The 26,916-nt window shown below is 35.7% G+C and overlaps 1 protein-coding gene across 1 annotated transcript in view; it reads right to left on the reverse strand.

Moving 5' to 3' along the window:
• Positions 1-300: 300 nt before the first annotated feature.
• The window catches only part of PLAA (phospholipase A2 activating protein), a 37,366-nt gene continuing 10,750 nt past the window's right edge, over positions 301-26,916 (reverse strand). Inside the window, exons 3-14 of the mRNA XM_030830333.3 lie at positions 23,777-23,877; positions 23,569-23,689; positions 21,164-21,331; positions 20,343-20,478; positions 18,093-18,262; positions 14,347-14,504; positions 13,446-13,665; positions 11,295-11,366; positions 8,350-8,418; positions 5,751-5,852; positions 4,056-4,220; positions 301-3,022 (exon numbers count right to left, since the gene is read on the reverse strand). Coding sequence (XP_030686193.1) covers positions 2,457-3,022; positions 4,056-4,220; positions 5,751-5,852; positions 8,350-8,418; positions 11,295-11,366; positions 13,446-13,665; positions 14,347-14,504; positions 18,093-18,262; positions 20,343-20,478; positions 21,164-21,331; positions 23,569-23,689; positions 23,777-23,877 — 2,048 coding nt within the window. The 3' untranslated portion in view covers positions 301-2,456. The remainder of the gene's footprint in view (positions 3,023-4,055; positions 4,221-5,750; positions 5,853-8,349; positions 8,419-11,294; positions 11,367-13,445; positions 13,666-14,346; positions 14,505-18,092; positions 18,263-20,342; positions 20,479-21,163; positions 21,332-23,568; positions 23,690-23,776; positions 23,878-26,916) is intronic.

The following is a 26,916-nucleotide window of genomic DNA, read 5'->3' on the forward strand; positions in this document are numbered from 1 at the left end:
GCTCATTTTTAAAAATGTAATGCCAGAGGGGGACTACAATAGTTAATGAATTAGAGACAATGATAAGTTAGCTCTTTTGCAGGCAACTGTTTCTAATGCAATATGAAGGACATTAACTCCAAGACTTTTACCACTGGAGGTGATTTGGCAACATTTATCAAAGTTTAAAAATGTGCATTAACTTGACCCACCAATTCCAAGTATAAAATGTATCCGAAGGAATTAGTAAGAAACTTGTGAGATTTGCCATAGCATTGCTTGATACCTGAAATAGGAAACAATGTCAGATAATAGGAAATGGGCACATCGATATAACATATTTATTAAGGTGGAAATATGTGTACTATATGTCAAGTTTAAAAATCAGGTTATTGAACAATGTGTATCATACAATCCTTTTTTTAAAAATAAAACATGTTTACATACCAATTGATATGGCACAATATGTCAAGAATGATTCTCTCTGGGTAGTGGAATTATAGGCAATTTTTATTTAATGTGTGTGTGTTTTATTCAATGAATAAAACAAAAAATATTCAGAAAAAAATAATAAGGGAATGGAAAAAAGTAACTTAAGTAACTTTAAGTAACTTAAAAAAATCTTTAAAACAATTAGATCACCACTTATCACTTATCTTTCAAGTGGGATTTTTTTTCCTTTTTGCTAAACTGTATTTTGTAATTTTTCTTCAATAAACATAACAGTATAATAAAAGTGGTTATAAAAACACTTGCACACTAATGGGAAGCAAACAGTGTTTACCATTTGCCACCCCTTACATTCTGAAGAGTAAACTCCTATTCTTAACGAAGACTTTACATCCTACCATTATTCAAAGGTACCTAGTATTTCAAAATATTGCAAATAAATTGCACTTACAATTGCATGCTAAACATGACATGTTAAAAAGAAAGCACTGTATTGTAAGCACTGAACCAGGCTGACCCAGTTACACTCTTAATGCAGTCATTTAACTTTGACTTAACCCCCTAAATCCCAATTCAACAAAAAGCAAAGCACAGGTAACTAATGGAACCAGCAAACAATATTTAACGTCTGGGTACACACCAGAAAATTGCAATTTAATACTTAGCAAAATACATATCCCCTCAATTTACATTTTACCCATTCTCTTTTGATATTCCAAAAGTTTTTCCTTGGACTAATCTAGACAATCAAACCATTCCTCTCTTATTGGGGAGGAACTGTTCTTCTTAGACTGCAATTTGGCATTAAGCCAGGAAATTCATGGTTCTAAATATCATAAATGTTGGGAATGATGCTCACTATTTCAGATTAAGAATAGTTACACTTCTCTTAAGAAATTAAGGTTCTCTTAGACACAACAAATTATATAATTAATGGGTTGGTTCCTTCTTGGTGTTAGTTACTAGGATGTTCATAGACAAATTTGTGACCCCTCCCTCTCTAGGAAGTATGGCATGGTTTGTACTTTTCCTTTTTTCCATCATGATTCATCCCACTATCTTTACTTCTGAAAATAGAGATAACATCACCCTACATTTAACAGGATTTGGGAATTAAATATCCAAGTGTTTAGCACTATACCGGGACCATGTTAGAGGCTCAAAAATACTAATTTCCCATGACAGTCTCTGGACTTGCAAATAACAGTTTGATGTATTCTTGCTCGCTCAATTGCCTGATAATATTCAACACATTCCAAATTCCCTTTGATATAATGGAAATGACCAAAAATAGACAATCAGATATCGAAATTGGAATGAATAATGAAGTTACCTCAAATAGTGAAGGGGAAAAGAAACTGGATCATAAGCCTGTAGTCAATTTGGGGCTTCATCTGTCTGAACTGATACACATAACACAGCTTAGTAATTTGCTTTTACTTCAACTGAAAATAAGCCATCAAACAAACTTTCTATTTACAGAGGACTTAAATGAAGAAATTATTTTATATCTTTTCAATATATGGAATAATTTATAACAAACTTAGTTTTAAAAATTCTAAAGTAGTTGTCCTAAAACAAAACCTTGAAATCAATCAGTGCTGTTGAAAGAATCCAGCAATGAAAATGAGTAGAGCAGAAATTAAATAAAAGACAACCACCAACAAGTAACAGTCTGGGGTATATAAGTAGTAAAGCAGATTACATAAATAAAAGCCCTTGTCTTCTCCTAGTTGGCTAAGGTAAGGGAACTACACCACTGTAGTTGTGTTGCTGTTGGTCATAGCTCATTCTTAATTTATATCTGAACTATTAAAAAACCTATCCCCATTACCCAGGAAAATTTCACAGTTCACCAGTGCAAAAATTTTATTTCTCCTTTGTTTCCCCTCCCCCGCCCCCACTTTACAAGATCTGAAATTTTACTTAATCCACAGCATTCTTTTCATCATCTGTAATCAGACATGTGAAATGTGAGGAAAAAAAAAAAACTTATCAATTTAAAATCTCAGTCCCCAAGCCCACTGTTACAGTAAATTCAGGATAAGTCTACAGCATTCACTTACTTTAGCTGGTTCTGATACCGAGGCATACTTTTTTATTTGAGAATCAACGCCTAAAGATTTGGCTAATTGTACAGCGTTTGAATCATCACTGATAAGTGTCCCAAGAGCCACAAGAAGTCTAAAAGTGGCTTCCAGGTCTTGTACAACTTCCAAGACTGTGCTAATTACTGACAAGCACTGAGCTTTCCCTTCAATGTTATGGTCTTTATGAAAACAAACAGAATAGTTCAGGGTTAATGTAGCCAGAGCAATGTGAATGTTCTTATTGCTCCCTGATTTCAGTTCTATTGCATGGGACAGTAGTGATTCTCTCTGGGACATCATGAGCTTTTGTCCTGCCTGGCCAACAAAACAATTGCAAAAAGTCCTGAGAGCAAGCAGCTGGTTTGCTGGCTTTCCTTTAGGGTTCAGAAGACTGATGAGATGGCTGCTGAACCAAGCTCCTTCTTTTTCATTGCAGAAGTTCTCATTCACACTGGGATGTTTAATTGATAACCGAAGAATGTCAAGTGCAGGAAAGACAATATCTATTGAAAAGAAAAATTCATTAATGTTAAAAAAAATTTTAAACATTAAAAATCATACGCCTGCTTTACAAAATGTGTATACTTCTGAAACTTGTGTTAACTGATTTTTCATATTTATAGAAACTGTATTTATTGCTACAAGATCACATTACTTTAAAAATATGGTAACTCTCCTGGGTTATTAAAATAGCTTGACATACAGTGAGTATTCAATAAATCTTTGTGCAAAGAATAGGATTGGGACCTTGCTTTTAAAAAATTCTAAAACAAGACCAAAGAATTGAGGGAAAGTTCTTTATAGGAGAATTCCAGTTCACAAATGCCAATAGGATGCTTATTATACACATTGGTAGAAGGATTTATATTTAAGGGACTGGGTAGACACCATGTAAATGAATGCGCTAAACAATCTTAACATCATTAAAAGTGAGGAAAGCAGAAATTATGGGCCCTGTGATATAAAGGTAGTATGCAACATTATTTATAAAGGATATTCACCTGAAAAAACTACTGAACCAGAATCTAATTATGTCTAGCAGGAAAAACACAGATAGAGGAACACATTAAGTGATCAGCCAAATTCAAAATATAGGACGTTTTGCAGGAAAAATGATTTTTTTCTCCAATAAATCAATTACATGAAAAAATAACGGGGAAGAGGACACTTTTAGAATAAAAAAGAGTTAATTAACTAAATAAAAGAAAACATACTTATAGCAAATGTTTGTAGCCTATGTTTAACAGGTCAGATAGAGTTTCGTGGATGGCTTGCAGGGAACCCACAAATGCTCTGAAAGAGTATACAAAATGGTCCATGTATGGGATCATTACATTACCTTCAGATTCTCTTAAGGTATGTGACCAAAGCAAGACTATGAGTTACAGTGGTATAGTGAATCCTTTTTGTGAAGTTTTTCCCAATGCGAATTTCAACTAACATGTCAACTTTTATTTAATCCAGAAACACCAGTAGTATGAAATTAAAAGATATAATTTCTGCTTTCTAGTTACATTTTAAAGAGTGTTTCTGTACCTTCAGGCCAGTTAACAGCTTTCCATAAAATCTGAAGTTGTTGGGCTGTGGGTTTTTCTGAAGAATTATTACATATTAGAGACAGTATCTTTTCAAGAAGTACCAAGTCATCCTCAGTTAACTTCTTCTCTTCCGATGCAGTTCCATTAAGTTCCTTCAGTTTACCTAGAACCCAAATCCAAACCTTCAATTTTCTCTAACTGTAATTAGGCAGATATATCACATAAATGCCAACATTTTCAATAAAAGTACTCTACCACACACCATGGGGAGGTAAGACTTTTCACAGCAATTATCAAAGACCATAAAACAAGAATAAGGCCTGGGAGTAATTTTAAGCTGAGTATAGTATAGAAAAAGAAAGATTACTGTTATGATTTTTATTTTACCTGTTGTCTTCTAAGATCTTCTAAAGCTTTTTGCTTTGAATAAGTTTTTAAGTATACCATATTTGTTATCATTTTGAATGCTTTTCAAAGTAATATTATGTCATATATAAGTCAATCCCCTACTTTCTCAGAGAGAAAATTTATAACATCTTTTAGCCAACTTATGGCAACTTCTATGACTACCAATGAAATAGTCAAAAAGCTAAATGTGTATTTATATTTAATTTATTGACTTAGTTTCATCTGTACATTTGACATCACATTTAAAAAAAAAACATTTAATTTGCTTCCCATAATATTGACATTTCATGGAACTATTTCTTTCAAACTCTTCACATGCATCTTCAATATCAGCATCTTTGTCATCATTAATGTTACTTTGAGTCATCTAACACTATTTCCTCAAAAATTTTCATCTCAAAGAATAAAAAAGGCCAAATTTCCATCACAAAAGGTTTAAGAAGATACAATGTCCAAATTTACAAATTTTTATCTATCATAACTGGAAACTTGGATCTATTTCATTATTCTTTGGCATTAAAAATTGCTTAACACTAACAGAATATTAAAAGTTTATTAAGGGAATACAAAAAGAGATCTTTTATATTTGTACAAGAGTTTAAAAATGTCAAGTTGTCTAAAAGTGTGTATACACTTCTTTATTGTTCAAAAATAAAGCAATTAAGAAAAGACCTATGAATGATTTTTATAAAGACAGTATGAAGGATGATGAGAAACAAAACAAACCTCCCCAAAACAATAACACCCCTGTCATATATTCAGGTATGTATGTTATCTTATCTCAATAGACTCCCACCATAATCTTTGAGGAAAACAGAGCTAGTAATACTCTCAGTCAAAAATAAACAAACAAAAAACAAAACCTAGTCATTTTGTTTTGAGGAAAACATTAACAGAAAAAGCAATGAAAGCCAACTGAGCAGTTTCATTTTTACAGACAAGATCTTTGTTTTTTAAATGCTTTACTCATTCGTTTTCATTATTTTTTTTCTGAAATCAGTTAAGAGCTTAGGGAATGTGACTGATATTTTTCCCCTTTAATTTTTTTTCTCATTAAAGTCATCAAAAAGCATTTACTTATATTTGTGTAAGGTTTCTTATAAAGTATTAATGTCCATTATCAGATCGTGTATTTTTAGTTGACTCAGTTGTGTAATACCAAAATACAAGTCTCTATCATGTAAGCACCTGGTTCCCAGCACATGCTTAGGACAGAAACAGCCTTGAGAGTAACTCAAGGAGTCTGTGGATATGTGAGAAAACTATTTAATTAAAATACACTTACCTAATATTTGTGTAGGGTTTGCTTGATCAAAAGTGACAGCCTCTTTTTTAGGAAAATAAATATTCACTGTCTTAGATGCAGCTGATTGGTAGGCACTGTTCCCTATTTACAGAATAGAAGAAAGTGAAAATCGTTCAGAGTGGTCAAGAGCAAGATTTTTCTAACTGATTTTTGTTTTCAAAATTACTGAGATACCTAACTATTCAGTGCATGCAATAAAATAACAACCAACTTCAGAAAAAAAGAAAATAAATCCGTAAGATTTTATATACTGTATATATTTGTTAATATAATAAATTTTAGTTTTTGGAATGGGAGCTTCATTGTAAAACAAAGCCTTTCCATTTCATATTTTCTACTTCTCTCATATTTTTAAGATTCAATCTAAATTGAAAGTTTTTAAAAGATCAAAGAACACAAAACAATTATGAAACTTTCCATTTCCTTCTTCTCCAGGCATACTAATCTCTCTTTTCTCATTCCAAATCATGTAGTAGGCATTGTCATTTTCTCCAATCATTTTCTACATCATTTTTATAAATCCCTCCCAAGTTGTAAGCTCCTGAAGGGCATATGTATTTACTTCTTAAGTCCCCATTATAGTAACACTAACTCAGTATCTGATGATGAACAAAAAACTGCCACAAGATGAAAATTCAACAATACTCAGTGTATAAGCTACTTCAACTAAAGCATAATTTAAATCTCATTTATGTCTTTCATTTCAAATCTTAATTTATACAACATTTTTGTTCTGACGTAAAATGAAGGTATTTTGCAAAAATATGAATAAAACATTTTAATCTTCTGAGTATATTAGGAATAGAAAGGGGGAAGGTAGATAAATGAAGAATGAGGTAAGTGCACAAAATTAATTCTAATTGCTTACAAAGCATAAAATATTTATTGACATGATCAAAGACACTGCCTGTACTCCTGGTTGTTAGAGTCTAGTTGTGGTAAGGAGACTGCAAATCAAATTATCATCCAAACAATTAAATACAATGAAAAGTTCTCTGAAGGAAAAGTATAGGATGCATTGAGAGCTTATGATAGACTAGAGGATCTAGCAAGAGGTATATGTGCATATCCAGGAAGTTTCACTGAATTCATTTAATAAATACTATACTGCAAAATTAAATAAAAAAGAAAAAGGAGGGAAAAAGCCAAACAATAATTACTGGTCAAAATAGCAAAGTAGAGGGCACAAGTATTCCCAAAGAGAACAGCAGTACCAAACTCCTGAGGTAGAAAACTGCATGCCATGCTCAAGACACTGATGCAGGCCAGTATGGAAGAAAAAAGGCAGAGAGGAATGTGATACAAGGCAAGAGAAAATAGTCAATGGGAAGCTATTACAGGGTTTTAATCAAGGGAGGGGCATAAACAGAGGACGACTGAGAGACCAATTTGGAGGCCATTATTTCATTGGTCTAGGTGAGAGATGACAGTGGCTTAGATAAGGTATACAAAGGTCCATTACATACACCAAACTGTTAAAAACTTTAATTTCTTAAAAATGAGAGGAAGCACTGTTAACTTTAAGACTCTTTTGTAATACAACAGGTATAACATTACTAAGAATTTATTCCATATAAAATGATTTACATATATTTCGTAATTTTAAACTCTTATTTCTAGGAAGTAGATATAACTTTACAAATGAGAAAAAGAGAGGCACAGAAACAGAATGACTTGCTCAAGGTAAAACACATAAAAAGTAGTGGAACTGAGATTTGAGTCTAAGCATTCTCACTCCAGAGTCCTTAATCTTAATTACTTACTACATTAAACTTCAATACTGCCAACCAATGTTACTTTCACAATGAAAAAATAGCTTAAAAAATCACATACCAACTTAGTTCTCAAGTAGAGTGCTGGGTTTATGAATATTTTATTATGCTCAATAACATATATGTCACACATATTCTCTTGTATAAAATAATAGGGAAATATATATGCCAAGAGATCTGTCAAGCTTACAAGAGGTGAACCACAAGTTCGGTTCTGCGTTTTATGGCAGCCTATACAGAGTAAAAAAGTATGCCTGCATATACTCAACAATGCTAAACAAGTAAGATGTGTCAGGGTTTAGGCTGGATACTAAGAATAAAAAAAGTTAGTTGCTCAGGGGAAAGCCAAATATTCCAGGCCTAAATCGTAAAAGCAAATTCTTTCCTGAGTCCTCTCAATGTGTAAATAATATTCTAAACACATTAAGTATGTAAGAATGAAGTGGAAGAGATGGGAATAACTCAGATTTTGTAAGGATAGTGAGGAAACCAGCCTTAACACAGTAGAACAGCAGTTTTCAATCCTGGATGCACATGAGAAAATTATAAAACTACTCTTGCTAAGATCCCAACCCAGAGCAACATTAGATCAAGTGAGCATCGCTGGGGATGAGGTTGAAGTAGTTTTTCTAAGCTCCCCAGATGATTCTAATGTGCAGTAATGACACAATTCTGAGAACATTCTAAAAGCCAGGTCAAAAGTTTGGTCTTGATTTACTGTATAAAAAGTTTTCCAGCAAGAAGAAGATGCCAATTTCCTTAACCTTTCATTACATAAAAAAAAAGAGGAAATGAAAAATGTGTACCTGTAAATGGATCAACTCCAGCTATAGTAGCTCCCATACTTGCAGACCCGGGTACATACCGACCACCACCTAAAATGCAATAATACTCCTAGTAAGCATAGGTAACAGCAAATGATAAAGTTCAAACTGCTCCTTCTTTACACAGAATGACTTATTTTCATTATTAGTCACACTTCAGAATGACATCTTAATAAAACAGCTGTAAATTTAATACAGCAAAATGCTTAGAACAGTATCTGGCATGCAGTTAGATCTCAATAAAACTAGCCGGAAAAGTAATTCTCAAGTTATAAAATAAATATTACATGCCTTATATACTATAATTATAGAAGTTTAATGAATTATAAAAGCATTAATAGATTGGAGAGAAAGAAAGTCAGAAGTTTCCATAATGAAATGTGAACACTATTTTATTGAAATAGAGATGGGATTAGTTGGCACATAAGACAAATAGAAAAGAAACTAGGTAAGAGTTAGGGATGCTATGATAATAGCCCAGTCTCAGATTTGAGAATACTTGTAGCTGCTTTATTGAAAATGGAAAGAAATAAAGAAACAGGAAAAACAAGTGCAGAGAGAGAATCAGCAGGATTTGGAGATGTTCGGAGTCCTGGATCAGCCTTTGTGGGAAGAAGAAAGATGAGCTATTGTTCTAGCCCCTCTAAGCTTAATATTCAGGAGTTGGTATAACCAGTGCAACAGATACAGAAAAAGCAAACAAAACTAAAAAACAAAACTGCAGATGTGAACAGGATTCATTAAAATAATGAAGAACACAGAATAAGTCGATTTGCTGAGTTTTTACCATATGCTGGCTAGCATGCTAAGCATCTTATATGCATGAATCATTTAAATATTAATTAGAGATCATTATTATATAATATTTCAGAAGAGGAAGGCTGAATAATTTGCCCAAGGCATTATTATGAGGCAGAAAGTAGTCCTACACTGTTCCAAATGTGGTTCTCTGACCACCTGAATGAGAGTCACTGGTTCAATATGCAGACTCCCAGGGCCTGCCCATAATAATAGCCTAGTAGTTCTCCAAATTAGCTTCACTTTAGAAACCAATAGGGAGCTTTTAAAACTACCTAAACAGCAAACCACACCCAAGACCATATAATCAGAATTCCTGGGGAAGGGATCCGACTCTGAGTATTTTTAACCTCCTCACTAATCTAGTGTATCAGAAACTCTGGGTGGGACCTTGCAATAACTAACTTAAACAAGCATCCCATGTGATTCTAACTGACATTAAATGTTTGAGAATCATATAAATGAGGAAAAGAAAAAAGAATTAAGATTGACCTTAAGTGAGAAGCAAGATGGGTAATGTTTTGGCCCCAGTGCTGTTGGTAAAACTGGAGGAACAACATCAACAATAGTAATAGCTAACATATATTGAGGGCTTAAATATATTCCAGGCATTTTGCTAAACACTTTATATGTACTATACCACTTAATTTTTATAATATCTCAATACGGCAAACGTTTTTACCTATCTTTTGTAACAGTGTGGTTCAGTTAACCTATTAATTCCATAATTCTCTTGGACTTTTAGTATGCTATCTTGCATATCTCCATAATCAGTGCATCTTCTGAGTTACTGACACTGTGCAACAGTGAGACATGCTCCAGTTACGATGGCCCCAGTTGTTCTCTTGATTTTGTTGGTACTGTTTGAAGCTTGGTATATTCTTTCTGTTCCAAAAAAAAGCTGCTAATGAGATTCAGGAACTCTGTTGTTCTAAGTTTCAGAGCATCACTGTGCCTGAATATGCTGATAGAGAAAGTTATCATCTTATCTACTCTTCAGATCTTTACTGCCTTTTCAGGGTCACCAAAGACTTCCTTAATAGCCATCATGCTATCACAACATTTAGCTTGATAGTTGGTTTCTGTAGTACACTGGTACACTGCACAGGGTACAGCTATTTATTTGCATCTGGGCCACCAATGCATTCTTAGGAGAAGGGAAGCTCACTGAGAGCAGTTCACAACTTCATGATACTGACCCAAGGTTGTGTGTTGGTCCCATCTATGGTTTAGAAAGGACTATACGGTCACTTTTAGAGCTCACAGTACTAAGTCTGCAAGGCCAATAGATACCATAAATACTACGAATTTCTTCCCAAATTTGGTATATTGTCCAGGAACTCTGGCTGAAGATCCAACAACAGCATCATAAAATACATCAAATGCTATTCTGAAAACAGAGATTTCTTCAGTTGTATTAAAGTCCAATTTTTTTCCAGTAGTGTTGATGCTGAGGCATGCATACCTTTGGTAAATAAAGTCACTTTGAAGAGACACCAACACCTCCAGGGCTTCATGAAGGCCATTAATAACTTAGATTAGGAAGACTAATCCTGGGTAGCTGGGTGGACTGTCTCCTTCCATGCTAAAGGCAAATTATGCCTGGGCAAACTTCTTGACTGCACTGCTCCATCCAATCTCAGGGACTCACATGGCTCCTTCTCTGCTCGTGATCAGTAGCATCTCGCCAGTGATAGCACTCATGCTGTGTCTTGGTTGGTGGATTCCCCTATTATCTAATTTCACAGATAAAAAAAATAGGCTCAGACAGGTTAAGTAACTTGCCAACTTCTCATAGCAAGTAAGTGGTAGAGCCAGATTTTGAACCAAGGTCTGTCTGACTCTAAAATCTATGATCTTAATGACTCTGCTCTCCTTCCAGGAAGGACCACTGGAGAAAATGATGAATTTTAATAATATGTTATTAAAAGTCATGAGGAAAGCTATAAAAGTACTCGAGGAAAAAGAAAAAATTAGAAGTTAAAGAAAAGGAGATCCATCAAAATTGGAAACACAGATAATAAGGGAATTATCAGTTACTGGATAATATCTTCAAAATGTAAAGCTGTATAATACAAAATGTTATACATTTAGTGAAGAAAGACATATTGATCAAAACTGCTTCCCACCTGTAAAAGGATCTGCTGCAGGCAGTGTGTTAGAAGATCCTGATGAAGAGCCTGGAACATACCGACCACCACCTGTGCATGCAAACAAAGAAAAGTCTCAAGTACGCCAGAATCCTGCATTTCATAAATGGCACATTGCTTACATCAGAAGACTCTAAATTTGGGGAGAAATAAAAGAGCAAGGCTGTCCCATGACAGAATAAGAGGAGTTACAGTCAGAAGTCTTATAGTTGGAAAGGTTAGTAAGAAACTAAAATTTCAGTGATTCTCCAAGTTTTGCTTTTGTTAACTTTAATCCTTTATTATATCTTAGCTTCTGCACTTAAATATTAAAATAACTAGGAATTCAAATACAAAAAGATAAATTGCAGTTGGTCTCTGACCTAAATAATATACACATACAATCAGTTCCTGTTCCTATACGAATTCACTAGAATTCCTGCTGCTGTTGTTGCTATCAAACCACAGGCACCAACTGTGAATCTTTTAGAGAACCCCTGGGTTCATTAATTCATGTGTCAAACAGTGCATTCAGTGCTGAGATCTAGCAGGGAACAAGATTGCTTGTATCCACTGAAGCTTACAACCTACTGGAGAAAATCACAAAGGGGATGAGTGGTTCAAAGGAAACAGGCTTCCCATTTATACAGTTACAAATGTGTGGTGTGTGTGAGTACGTTTTGTTAGTATCTCTAAGGAAATAATCAGAGGTGTCTACAAAAAGATATATCTAAGGATGCTGACAGAGTTTCAGAGGAGCAAAAAAGCCAAATTGTTGTTAGATTTCCAGACAGAGCCAGCTGCTTTTCGGTCCTCCATCCCACAAGATAGCTTATGAAATACAGTACTCTTTTGTACTGTAGACTGATAATCCAACCAACAGAAATATACAGGTAATAAACATTTTTTTTTTCTTGTTCTGTCAAGTGCATCTGCTGGGAGGGTCCTATCATTTATAGTTCATAGTGAATCAGTCTGATAATCTGTTTAAGTCAACATGCAGGTGAGATTAACTTTATTATGTGAACAAACAATGGAATTTTGAACTAGAAGGAGAGGAGATAATTTAGGAGCATGAAGCATCTGTGAGGGAAGAAGAAAAAAAAGACCTGAGACAAGAAGAGGATATGGGATCCTTGCAATACGAGGAAGAGCACTAGCACATGAAAGATAAGAGTCAGAAATAATAGGAACCCATTAACAATAAAGTGTCAATTTCAAATTTTTATTTAGAACTAGCCTTATATCTAAGAAAAGATAGATATAGGGCCAGCTCTATATCTATCCCATATCATGGCCTCAGTCCCCAGGGCCCAGAGCTCAGGCTAATACTTCTAGAATTAAACTCCATTTCCAAGGATCCCAGACTCAAACTAATACTACTGGGATTATAATACTACTGGCATGAGAACCTAATCCCATTAATAACATTTTAGACGCTGTATACTATGTTATAAACAACTGACTTAAAATGAACATGAGGAGGGCTTCCCTGGTGGCGCAGTGGTTGAGAGTCCACCTGCCGATGCAGGGGACGCGGGTTCGTGCCCCAGTCCGGGAGGATCCCACATGCCGCGGAGCGGCTGGGCCCGTGAGCCATGGCCGCTGAGCCTGCGCGTCCGGAGCCTGTGCTCCGCAACGGGAGAGGCCACAACAGCTGGAGGCCCGCGTACCGCAAAAAAAAAAAAAAAAAAAAAATGAACATGTGGAATACAAATAACATGTAAACTAAAACTACCCATAGTTCAGTTCTAGATTTGATGCATAACTAACTAGTTTCGCCTCATGTGAAAACAGAATTTCTATTTACTAAATTTCACCAAAATATATATTTTAAAAAGAAGCAATAACATGAAGGAACTTACAGGTTTCTTTTCATTTCAAATGACTGAATTAGTTTCAGTTTAATTTTATTTAGTTTACAGTGTGGCTGTATTTTTGAAAGAGAACGATTTACAACTGTTTCCATAAATACAAAATTACTATATAATTTGAGTCTCAAAAATATGTATCTGCGGCAAAAACCTGCTGTAAATCTTGGTTTTTATTTAAACAGCTAATCATAATAGGTGTTTAAACACAACAAATAAAGAAAAAAGAATAATCAACATTGGTGGAAGTATATAAGACTTAATACAAACCCTAACTTACCTGTAAACGGATCTGAAAAACTGGGATTCCCAAGTCCCAACATTTGACCTTTTGTGTTATCAATAATAAATTTAGCCACCTGATCCAAAAACATAGGATTCAAATCATTCTTCTGCAAGAAGTTGTATGCAGTTAACCAGGGATCGTCAGTGATGTTATATGGCAGTTTATATGATGGTCCACCTTCGTTGACATCAATTGAGAAAACATAATCAAACTCCTTTAATAGGAATATAAAAAGGAGATAAGTGATTACTATCTGTTCACATAAATTAATGACATACATAACACAGATTTATGTTAATAATTATAGTGCTAAACTTTCTCCAAAGCACAATTTTAAAATCTTCCACTTGGCAAATAATGTTTAATAGCAACCATATGCATGTGGTGCAAGAATAGTAGTTCACTGGCAGGTAGATGTGGGGGATGGATTATTACTACATATTAATTGTAAGACCAAAGGATGGTTTCCAATTAATTGATCTCAAGGCCAAAAGTATTAGCTGTTACCTTACCCTACTCATGAAAACATGCTGGCATTATAAGCACAGCCCTGCAGGGTCCCTCATGGCCTGTCAAGTTAAATATAACTAGGCACAAAGCATTAGATGAAAGGTGACACAGAAGCGCCTAATCCAAAATGGTTGGGAACAGCTTATCTATGTAACTACCAAAAGGCAAATAATGGCAGTGTCCATCACAAATGCAGCTCTCTCTAAATGCAAAGATATCAAAAAAAAAAAAAAATCTACTTCAAGACTAAGAATCTCCCCATTGAAATCTATTTTTAAATGTCAAAACACCAAAGAAAATTTTATTAGCATGGGGAAAGGTAAACAAAAACTTTTAATTTGTCTAATGCTTTAAGATAATAGCAATTAGAAAGAAGTCGACATACTTTCCCTTCATATAAAACTTTTCCAGATGTTTGCTGATTAGCACCAGATGAGCCAACAACATCACCAATTTTTATCCACCTCCCTTCACTAACACTCCACTGATAGGCTTCGACTTTCTCCCCATCTCTGATTAGGCGAGTCTGTCCTTCTCTAGTACCTTAAAATAAAAATTTTAAGAATCAAAGAGAGAACGGCAGAGTAAATTTTACAAACATTAGATCGAAAAGTTTTAACATTAAAATTTATATATAAAAGAAAATATGTATTTTGGTTTAATAGAAAATTTTATGAAACAAAATATTTTAAAATGTAATTCTACTGGAAACTGGCCAAAAAGAAAATAACAGTTTAAAAGAAACCCTACTGCGACTTCCCTGGTGGCGCAGTGGTTAAGAATCCGCCCGCCTGCTGATGCAGGGGACACGGGTTCGAGCCCTGGTCCGGGAAGATCCCACATGCTGCGGAGCAACTAAGCCCGTGTGCCACAACTACTGAGCCTGCACTCTAAAGCCCGCGAGCCACAACTACTGAGCCCACGTGCCACAACTACTGAAGCCCGCACGCCTAAAGCCCGTGCTCCGCAACAAGAGAAGCCACCGTAATGAGAAGTGAGAAGCCCACGCACCGCAATGAAGAGTAGCCCCCTCTCGCCGCAACTAGAGAAAGCCCGTGCTCAGCAATGAAGACCCGATGCAGCCAAAAATAAATAAATTAATTAATTAATTAAAAAAAAAACTCTATTAAGTAAAGGATGGTTAAAAACATGTGATTCTACTAAAAAGCAGCTGGCTGATCGAAAATAAAACAAATTTTATTAACGAGTATCTTCTGACAATACTTCATTTCAGTAAATGATTCTCCATTCTTCTAGCTGATCAGGCCAAAAAGAATAGAAGAGTGTGATTCCTTTCTCTCAATTCTAATCCTTCAGCAAATTCCATCAGCTCTATCTTTAAAATATAGCTAAAAGACTACCTCTTCTCACCATCTCCATTGCTACCTGTTGGTACAAGCCACCATTATTTCTCCGTTGCACTGATTCAATGGCCTCCTACTATAGGCCCTGGAGCCCCCTAGAGTCTATAACACTGGCTGTTTATTCTGCCTACGACATTCTCCACACAGATGTTAGCAAGATTTGCCCCCTTGTCTCCTTAAGGACTTTACCTGAAAGCCACATTCTCAGCAAGGCCTTCAGTGGCACAGACTGCTAGCTGTCCTCCAGAGATTCCTGCTCCTATTCCAATGGGTAGAGCTGTAGCTGTCTAGTCGAAGACTACCTTATTCCGCCCCCTTACATTTTGTAGTCCCTAGATTACACACTGAGTAATGGTCAGTGGAATCTGGGTAGGTGTGATAAATGCCAGTTCTAGGCCTAGTTCATCATCTTCTACCCTCCCCTCTTATGCTGTCTAGTGGCTGAATATCTATAATTCAGGGGGACCCTGCAAGCACATGATGAAGATGGTGATTTCAGCATGGGTCCCTCAATGACCCAGAGGAGTAAAATTATTCTACGAACATGTTCCAGCATACCCTGCTGTCAACTGAACTTCAAATGTGCAACAAATAACCTTCTCTTGTGTTAAGCCACTGACATTTTAGGATTTATCTGTTACAGCAACCAGTGCTATCCTAAGTATTATACATTTCCTGACCACTGAATTTCAAACTCCTGTTTTATTTTTTATTAAAACTCAATGCCTGCTTTACTTTTCCCATAGTACTTATCTGACATACTTGTATATTTACTTATTAACTTTTTAATTATCTGTCTCCTCCTGTACAACATAAATTTGTGAGAACAGAGATTTCTGTCCCTTTTGTTATCTGTATTCCCCAGAGCTTAGACCAATGCAGAGCAGACAGTAGGTACCTAGTAAATATTTATTGACTGTGTATATATAGACAAAAAGATTACATTTTTGCAAAGAACTGTAAGAATATTAAAAACATGAAATAATACAGTGGTGTTCAAACTTTTGGTTTCAATATTTCTTTACAGTCAGAAATGTTATTCAGAAGCCCAAACAGCTTTTTTTTATGTAGGTTATATCAGTTGATTTACTGAATTTGAAATTAAAAATGAGAAGAGCAAAAAGTATATTTACTTCATGGAAAACAGTAATAGATCCATTACATATTGAATAAGTAATAGTTCAATGAAAAATAAGTATAGTTTTAAAAATTTAGTGAGAAGTCTGGCATTGTTGTACATTTTTGTAAATCTCTTTACTGTCTCTCTTAATAGAAGACAGCTGGATTATCATACCTGCCCCTGCATTTAACCTGTTGCAATCTGTTGCTTGGTTGATGTATACAAAGAAAATCCAGCATCACACGGATAATACAGTTGAGAAACAGAGGACTAGTTTAATAGCCTTTTCAGAAAAATGTGGATATTCTACAAGTAGTAGATCCTAAAGGTTACAAATTTAGAATCTGAAACTGTATCAATGAACTTTTCATGCTCTATTATACTAAAATCCATTGATCTTATACTCTGAACAGTTCTTTTACCCATGTATGATTTTGTAAGACCATGAACTGGTCATTTGGAAAATACTGATTCACTGAGCTATGCAGATCTTCCATATGATTACACATTTTATTATTCAATATAAAAAAACTGCATTTGTTAATATTACCACTAATATCACAAGTTTTCCAAAATTCAATTTTCATTTGGAAGTCTGAATTTTATCTTTGGCAACGAATGCTGTCAGTTGTTTTCCTTAAAGTGACATTCTCGCTTTGTTCATTTTCAAAAAAATATCCGCCAAATACCTAAGCCTGAATAACCGTAGCTGTTCTTTGAAATAAAAATGGAATTCCCTGAAAAAAGGGAGAGTTCAGCCTGCAACTCAAATGACTGCAGAAGTACTTACCCCTGAGGCACATGGTACTTCGGTAAACTGTATGTGTACTTTACATTTTGTCATCCAGAATGTTAAAAAAGACACATACTAAAGGGCCAAAATGTAACAAAATTAATTTTTAATGCTTCATCAGGGACACTCCTAAGGGCAGATGGCATTTTTTTCTTTTTTAATGACGACTGCATACCAGTGAAGAACACCATGACTACCTGAATAGTTTGGTGCCACTGCCTCCATCTACGTCCTAAGGAGCCAGCAGTTTTACCCACCACCGCTTTTATACCATAAATGTAGATGATAACACAGTGTAAAAGGTAAATAACATCTTAGTATTATAAAACTAGCTTTGACCACATGGATATCCTGAAAGGATCTCAGAATCCCCAGGGGTCCACGGACCAAGGGATCATGGACATATCCAACCTAAGATTTCATTTGAGACAACTACTGTCCTCTGATTTTAAAATCAAATGATCCCTAACGCATTAAGCAGACATTGCTTTATTTAAACTCATTTTTATTTTTAGTCTCTACAACCTCTCAGAGAATCCAATCAACCAAAAGGTATTAAATGAGTGATTTCCGAACACCTACTATATATGAGCTAAGTATTAGGTGATTTATTTAAAGAAAAAGATTCCTGTTTATGGGAACTTAGCTCGAAGTCTTTAAAACTGTGAGGCAGAGGCAAAAAGAACATGATTTTTCACTGTGGTTATGCATAATAAAAAGTCTCAAAGATCAGTACCTGGCAATGAGAATAATACTGAATGACTTAACAAAACAATCTTTTTTTCTTGTCACTCATTATTCCAAAAGGCAAACAAGGCAGCATTTTTTACTACTAGATACATTGAAATATTTACCAGGTTCATTCAGATGTTCCCTCCCAGGAAGCTGCTCAGCATTAATGTCCCCTAAATCACCAGTTTTGGAATCAATGGTTGCCTGAGAGAGTTCTCTTTCAAAAGCCTTGATTTCTTCAGCACTTGCTGTCCGATCCTCTGATTCTGTAAACACTCTAATAATACCATCACTATAAGGAAACAGAAAGTGATTTTAAGTCACTGCCACAGTAGGTTAACATTATCACACTTCAATGATCCAAAGCAAAAATAATCTGTATTTGTGAATACGAGAAATGTTACTATGTATTTATTGCTGAGTGTAGAACTATGCCGATTTCAGCACACTACCCTCTATTACTTTCTAAAGCAATGGAAAGGGTGGAAAAAGACTATTTAAGGAAAAAGTTACTGGGAAAGAACAAAGAAATATATATTTAACACAATTTTCAATTCCAAATTAAATATTTACCCTCATAAAAATCTACAGACATAGCATACACTTTTAAAATGAACATTACACACATAGGTATTATGGTATAAAGAAGGGTAGTAAACTGTTTAACTTATAAAGGGCTCAGATACCCAGGACAGGGCTTAGAAAATACTAGATGCTTGATATCCGTTAATTAGAAATGCATGGAGCCTGTCCTTACTATGCCATTAACTAGCAATGTAACCTAACCCGAATCAAGAAAAAAACAGCTTCACCTCTGGAATAGATGACAGTCCCAGCCTCTATTCTCAGAAAAATGACTTCATTTCCATAATTTCTCTTTGTGAAATTTTGGGGTAGGGGAGACAAGTTAGCCACTTTCAACTGTACTAATCCTACTCAACTCTGCAGAAAAACTTTCTTACTTAACCTTCTACTAACAGCAGTGTTACCCCTTTATTTTTCTTCAACTTTAAATGATTTTAGGGTAAAAATAACTAAACCAACAAATCAACCTCTGGCCCAGCCAAGGAGTAAAATACATCCGCTTTATTAGACACTGTATCCCTTATGGCTGTCGCCCTTTTTCCTCTTGCCTTCAGTGCCACAGTAGTCTATAATCCTTTCCCTCATCCATTTCTTCAAAAATCTCTTTCTATCTGTCTCCTCTCATTTACCTTTTTCTATCATTTTCTATGAAAATGTGATGTCAAAAAAGTCACTGCTAACATCTTTCAAAGCAAATCCAAAAGCTTTCCTAACTTTCCATTCCTTAACCCCTTCATGTACTTATTGACACTGATCACAATCTCCCTCCAAAATCTCTTTTCCATCTCTGAATTTCAACATCTGGATTGCTTTTTGTTTAGGCTACTGGCTTCTTTTTCTACCCACAGTGTATCACAAGTTCAGTCTTTAGTTCTGTTCCTCCCCTTCTATGTTTCTTCCCTCAGAGAAAGATGCCCTATTGCTTGACTCTGGAAGCTCTGTGCCAATCTTGATCTTCAGTCTCAGTTGCTACACTAGGACCCAGTCCAAATGCCCATGACCAATCTGCATGAGTGTGGCTTATCACCACTCGGATCCCAGGAAGTTATCACCTTCTTCACCAAACCAACTCTCACTCTTGTCCATTTTTATTAATGTGGACTTCTAATCATCCAAAGTTTGAAACTCTATCCTTTTTCTGACACGCCCCCTTCTGATCATTTTCCCTCCGCATTATCTCATTTTCCAGTCTTTTATCCATTAGCACTGCAGGGTCAATATTTCACAACTTCACACCTACTACTGCAATTGCTTACCAACTTGGTTTCCTGCCCATTGTCACCACTAGTTAAATCTAACCTACGTATTTAATAATTCATAAGTTCTGCTTTAATCACAGCACTTCTTGCTCAAGAGCTACAACCCTTTAACCCCAAGCACTGAATCTAACAAATGCTGGGCATTCCAGGTTCTCCATAATTAAGCCCCACGCTACCATCTTCCCCTGTCACCCACTGTTCCCCAGCATTGTTCCTCCACCATTTTCCTTCATTATCTTTCAAAACCCAATTCAAATTTCTTCTTCTCCAGAAAGTTTGCCCACACCAAATCTCTAACTTCTCTAATTTCATGTTTCGACTGCAGAACTTACAGTGCAATACTATTATAATATATCATGTATCATTAGTGCAAAACCTGTTATACCTACTACTGTTTTGTTTAGTAACACAAATGTGCCTGTGGTCTCCCCAGTTCACCTGAAATTCCTATGGCTTATATCTGTGCACTCTAACACCTACCTAAGGCCTAGACACATATTATTGATTGATTGACTAGAATATGAGTACCTCGCACCAACCACAATGTCACCATTGTCTAGCACACAGCAGCACCATATAGACTGAGCTGGAAGTCGGATTGTTTGAGCACATTCCCCATGTTTCCAGATTCTCAGAGATCTGTCTTCTGCTGTTGTCACAAAATCTAAAATTAATGAATACAGGAAAAATTAGTTTGAATATATAAAATTAAGTACATTTATATATACCACCTTTCTAAATAGGCATACTGATTTTTAAACCCCAAGTATTTATAAATTATAGCTTTAAATTTTATGTATTTGTCACTTATACAATATACAACTTCAAAGAATCACATTTTTATATATTTAACATCTTACACACTATACTTTATACCAATAAATTATAAGAAGTCTTTCCTCAGATGCCCAAGAACTTTTTTTTTTTTTTTTTTTGCGGTATGTGGGCCTCTCACTGCTGTGGCCTCTCCCGTTGCGGAGCACAGGCTCCGGACGCACAGGCTCAGCGGCCGTGGCTCACGGCCAAGCCGCTCTGTGGCATGTGGGATCTTCCCGGACCGGGGCATGAACCCGTGTCCCCTGCATCGGCAGGCGGACTCTCAACCACTGCGCCACCAGGGAACCCGCCCAAGAACTTTTTACAACACACCATCAAGTCTGAATTAATATAAAGATGATCATACAGTTTCCTCCTTTAGGAAAAAGATACTTATGAAATAAAGTTACTAAATTACTCAAGTTACAGTTAGTAAATTGATTTAAATCATTAGCCCTCTGCCCCCCACCTCAAGATGGAATAGAACAATGCTCAATACAAAATTTAAAATATGTAGTATAAGACAGTCTTACCTTTACAATTTGGAAAGACAGATATGCTATAAATATAATTTGTATGACCATAAAATACTTCAAGACACTCGCCAGTGATTTGCCACCTTCTAATACTAGCATCATTTGCACAGGAGAGAAATTCTGTTTCACTCAAAATTGCCAAGCCTCTTACACAGTCTTCATGCCCTGTATGAAAAAAAAAAAAAAGAACATGATAAATCAATAAAAATGGATCATTTGGTTGATGGCTCTATGTATTTTATTAACATTATAAAACACATACCAGTGAATATTAAAAACTGATTTTCAAGTTAGAGAAATACTTTTTTTTTTTCCAGTAGAAAAACCTGATAGCCAAAATTTGTACTGTAGGCTTGGCAGTATTTTTTATCACCAGTCTTGGGAAGTTCTATATTTACCATATCTTCTCTAAATTATTTCTTAAAAATTTCTTAAACCCCTCCAGAAATAAGTTTCTGATCCCCACAATTTTTTTTAAAGGAAATCCTTTATTTATTGATTGATTGATTGGCTTCACGGCATTTGGGATCTTCGTTCCCGACCAGGTATCAAACACGTGCCCCCTGAAGTGGAAGCTCGGAGTCTTAACCACCGGACCACCAGCGAAGTCCTCCAATTTTTACTTGACAATTCATGTCAACTTCTCTTCCCCAATAACAAGAGTAATTCATAACATACACAATATTAAAATATACACAGATATATAACGAAGAGTAAATATCCCCTAAATTTCTCACCACATAATACTGAGATTAATATTTATAAAGCACCAAGAAAAGAAAAACTAAGATTACAAAAAAGATTTCAATTATTTAAGAGTTTGAAATAAAATATCATAGAAAAGTAAACTTTATTAAAATGTGAAACAGGTTGAGAGAGATTAATTTATCTAAAACCACACAATCAGTGGTAGAGCTAAAGCAAGAATTCAAGTTTCCTGCCTCCTATTCCTGCCTCTTTCGATTCAACCAAAACATAAATATAAAGCCAAACATTGTTGCTTTACCAAGGGAAATATTTCATAATTTATATAAATGCAGGCATTAAAATGATAAAATAAAAATTAATGACTATTGATTTTTTAAAAGGGCAAGAATTTATGGAATGAAAACTTCTTGTGTTATGTTGATTGTATATATATATATACACACACGTGTGTGTGTATTTATTCCTCTCATCAAAGGATATTAAATGTTTTTAAAAACTTGATAAGATTCCATTTTTTTCAATATTAATTGAGGCATTGTAGATGCCACTACAATTTTTTTTAAAAGACAAAACATTCTCAGAAGTTTGTGACCTAATAAAGGAGACCAGAAGTCAAAACCTTTCCCATGCTCAGTATTTCCTATGCTGATTCAGATTATCTATAGCAGATTAATAAAAACTTAACACATATGTTGTATGTATGGAAGCAGAAACAAAGGGATGTTTAGTTACTACTCATTGTCTACTTTCCACCTACAGATAGTTTTATCTGCACAAAGGGACTTCTTGAAGTATTATCCAGGATGCTGATCAACTTTTAAGGAATAAATAAAAGGAAAAACAAACAAACAAAATCATACCAAAAATGTTAAGTGCCCCACAAATAAATCATCAGTTCTAATATTAGACAGCAGATGCCTCGTTTTAGGAGTTATTTAATAGCTGAGGTTTTAAAAGACTACCCACCTGAAACCACAACATAAACAAAGCCTGAAAGTTGTTATTATTAAACAATGTACTTCAATATTAATAAAAGCACAACTGATGTTTTCCTCATATATGAAGATAACACTACTGACCCACCCTCAATAAGACTTATGCTTGGAAGTTTCAGGCTGAACTTGTTCAAATGACAACCAAAACATAACTGAGTACCAAAAATTACATATATAAAATACACAGAAGCACATACCCATATTGTAGCTATTTATTAGTCCATATCTGGTTGTTTTATGAGAGGTCTCAGTACATATTTTAAAAAGATATTACCGGGCTTCCCTGGTGGCGCAGTGGTTAAGAATCCGCCTGCCAATGCAGGGGACACGGGTTCGAGCCCTGGTCCGGGAAGACTCCACATGCCGCGGAACAACTAAGCCCGTGCACCACAACGACTGAGCCTGCGCTCTAGAGCCCGTGAGCCACAACTACTGAAGCCCGCGCACCTAGAGCCTGTGCTCCGCGACAAGAGAAGCCACCTCAATTAGAAGCCTGCGCACCGCAACGAAGACCCAACACAGCCAAAAATAAATAAATAATTCAAAAAAAAAAGATATTACATATTAACTGTCAGAAAATTTACATTCACCCAAGTTAAATGGCTCAAATACCACTTTAAAACTTCTAAATTTTTGAAAAAAATCACCTGTGCAAATAGAAAGCAAAAAGATTACAAAAGCTGTCTACTCTGATCTTACCAGAAAAAGTCCTCTCGCATCTTCCAGCCTTCCAAAGTTTAATAGTCTTGTCTGCTGATCCAGTTAACATTAAGCCCTGCTCAGGTAATATCTTTACTGCCCATACTGCAGCTGTATGACCCTGTGAGAAAAATGGGTATTAAGTTAAATTGCCACAGAATCATCATCTTTAATTATTTTCTCGAATATTCACATAGAACTACTGTACCTGTAAGGTCATCATGCATTTGTCATTCAGCCAGACTTTAGCAGTAGTGTCCCATGAGCCACTAAGTAATGTCCCAAATTTTCCAGATGAAAGACTACAAACTAAAGGGGAAAAAGGCATTAATTAACACATTTTTATAGAGAAAAATGCTCAACCTTGCTAGTTACTAAAACACTACAATTTTAAAAACACTTTATGAAGTGACAGTATTAGCTAATTAAGGCTCAACTCAATGGAAATGCAGACGAGTGCAGCGGTCAAGAGCACAGACTCTGGTGCCAGACTGAGTGCGTCCAAGTCCTAGCTATACCACTTAGGAGCTGTCTGACCTCAGGGATATTACTTAACATCAGATTCCTAGACTGTAAAATGAGGGAGCAGGATTAAGTGGGCTGCACAATCCCTTCCAGTTCTAAGAAACTACACAGGAAAATAATGCAAATGATTTTCAAACGCTATTTATATAGTTATTTAGGGTCACTTTAGTTAACATGACAGAAAAAACTAGAGTCAAGCTGACTCATTTCATTACTCAACAGTAGTGAAATGGTTAATTAAATGCCTTATGATCTTGATGTAACACTGTACAAGCTAAAAATTATAAGTATGAAAAATTATCTAAAAACATGGAAACAAAAAAGACACAGTTCTGATTAAAAATGGCAGATTATCCACAGTAATGCTATAAATGGTATTAATCTACAAGGACAAAGAAAACAGAAAACAACATAACTGACTTAGCAAAATGGAGGAGGTTACACAGAAAGCGATTAGAAGCAGAGTAACTGGCCCCACAAAACTGAGACTAAGTATCCAGCCACTAGGTTCCATAGAGGATGGGGCTAAGCAGAGGACCTGAAAAATGAGAACAGTGATTCAAAGGCTGCACACAACAGAGTGAAACACTAGACCTCTCCTCTCAGCCTACAGTGTCAGGAAAGTACATCCTTATCCACTGCAGGAAGGAGACTGGAGGTTTATTCTCTGGAGGAACTGAAGCAGAGTTTCTAGACTCTGGTCACCAGGCATAATAAAGGGCTGGAATAAGGAACCCTAAGAAACACAAGGGGAATAAGTAGAAAGTCTCCATCCTGAAATGTGGTACCTACAGTGTCCCTGCTCCCACAGTATCCGCAGCCAGGCATACATCCCACTCCACCTAAGCAAGAGGCAGGAGGACTCTTTTCTAGAGGACTGAATAATGTTAAAGAACTCCAGATGCAGACATTCGAGAGGGTTTCCATCTAAAAAGTCAGACCATCAGATCACCCTCTAACGAAGCCCACCAAACATCAAGCTCCACCTACATGAAAGAGAAAAACCAAAACAAAGAAACAGAAAAATAAGGGAGAAGGGGTTTGGGGGACCCATAAGAAACAAATCCAATTTCAGGAAGCAGAAGAAAAATCTTCAATACAGTATTATTTGCAAACAGATATTATATAAAAAAAGAACTAATGAGAGAACGAGAAAACTAAATGCTAAAAATAGAAGAACCAAACTGAAAAAATAATAAAAAAAAAAACTAGGGGGAGAAAAGTCTCCTGAGAATTAGACCCAAAAGGCAAATATATGAAAAATAGGAAAGGATAATTAAGAAAGTTAGAAAGTAATTTCAAAATGTCCAACATCTAACAGGGATTCCAGAAAGAGATAATTGTGGAGGGGGAGGAGAAAGATGAGGCAAAGAACACAGAAATAGTACAAGAAAGATTCCTAAAAATGAAGGTCATGATATCTAGATTGAATGAACCCACAGAAGTGCCCAATGAAAGGCACTTTGAGAAACAGAGATAGACATGCATTGTGAAATTTTATAACATTAGAAATAGAGAAGACTCCAAAAGTTTGGGAGGGGACCAGAAAAGTGATGCTATTTTGATTCCCCATCTTTTCTACGGGACAAACTTCTAAATAACATTATACATTAAAGACAATGGAGCAATGCCTTCAAAATTCTGAGGTTAAATGGTTTTAACACAGGATTCTACGTCTAGCCAAAAAGTCAAATATTCAATAAGACTAGAATAAAGCTATTTTCCAATATGCAAATACAATATATTTAACCCCCATGTCACAGCTTTCTTAGGAAGCTGCAACAGCTGTATTACACTAAAATGAAAGAGTAAGTTAAGAATGACAAAACACGGGATCTAGGAAATAGGGAAATCCGGGATGACATTAGCCCAGGTAGTACCAATCCAACAAAAGTCTACAAGGTTACAAGAGGAAGTTTCCAGGAAATACATGGAACATATAAATATTTTAACGTGTGTGGTAGCCATTAGTTATATTCATCAAATATTTTCTGCTCTTCACCTTCTAAGCAAATGGTAAAACTGAACTCCCCAGTTCCTTTGGCTTTAGGTATGCTACATGACTTGTTCTGGCATTGAAAAATGAGCAGAAATAATGTTACTTTTAGGCGGAAGCTTTAAGGATAGGTGCACAATGAAGCCATGCTCCCTCCCCACTACTCCAATCTCTGTGAAAGCACATGCTGCAGTGAAGCTTCTGTCATCCGGATCCCACAAGGAGTAGAGCCCCCTGCTGCACTGGATCTATAAGAAGCAAAGCAAACTTATTGCATTAAGCCACTGTGATTCTGGAGTTGTCTGTTACCACAAGGTCACCTAGCCTACCTGACCGATTCAGAATTAGTAGCAAAAGTGAGGCACTGCTGAAGCAAAAAGCTGAAATATATGGCAGTGGTTTAACAGGCAGGTAATGAGGAGACTATTACCACAGAATAGAAGGCTGGTGCTCCTTATCATGTAGTAAGGAACATTTGATAAAGCTGTTACCGGCAATAACTCAGGACATGACAAACTTGTAGTCTAAAGAAACAGGCTGGAAAACAGGACTTCAGTGATGGGTGTCGCTTACTACTGGCCACATTTGGCTAGGTACTAAAAGAATGGAATGAGATCAAGAACTGGCTGGTTCCCAGCCAGAAACGAAGAGTCCAAACTTAGGGATTTGCAGAGTTGGAAGAGCCAATTGCTTCTCAAGCCCAAATGAAAAATGTAAACCCGAGAAGTCCTTTCAGCAGCAGAGGACAACTGAAACCCAGCCATGCAACAGGAACAAATCAAAAACATGGCCATCCATCCTGCACAGTGCCAAAACTTCCAAATGGA

This window comes from Globicephala melas, chromosome 6 (genome assembly GCF_963455315.2).
Source record: "Globicephala melas chromosome 6, mGloMel1.2, whole genome shotgun sequence".
NCBI classification, from domain to species: domain Eukaryota; kingdom Metazoa; phylum Chordata; class Mammalia; order Artiodactyla; family Delphinidae; genus Globicephala; species Globicephala melas.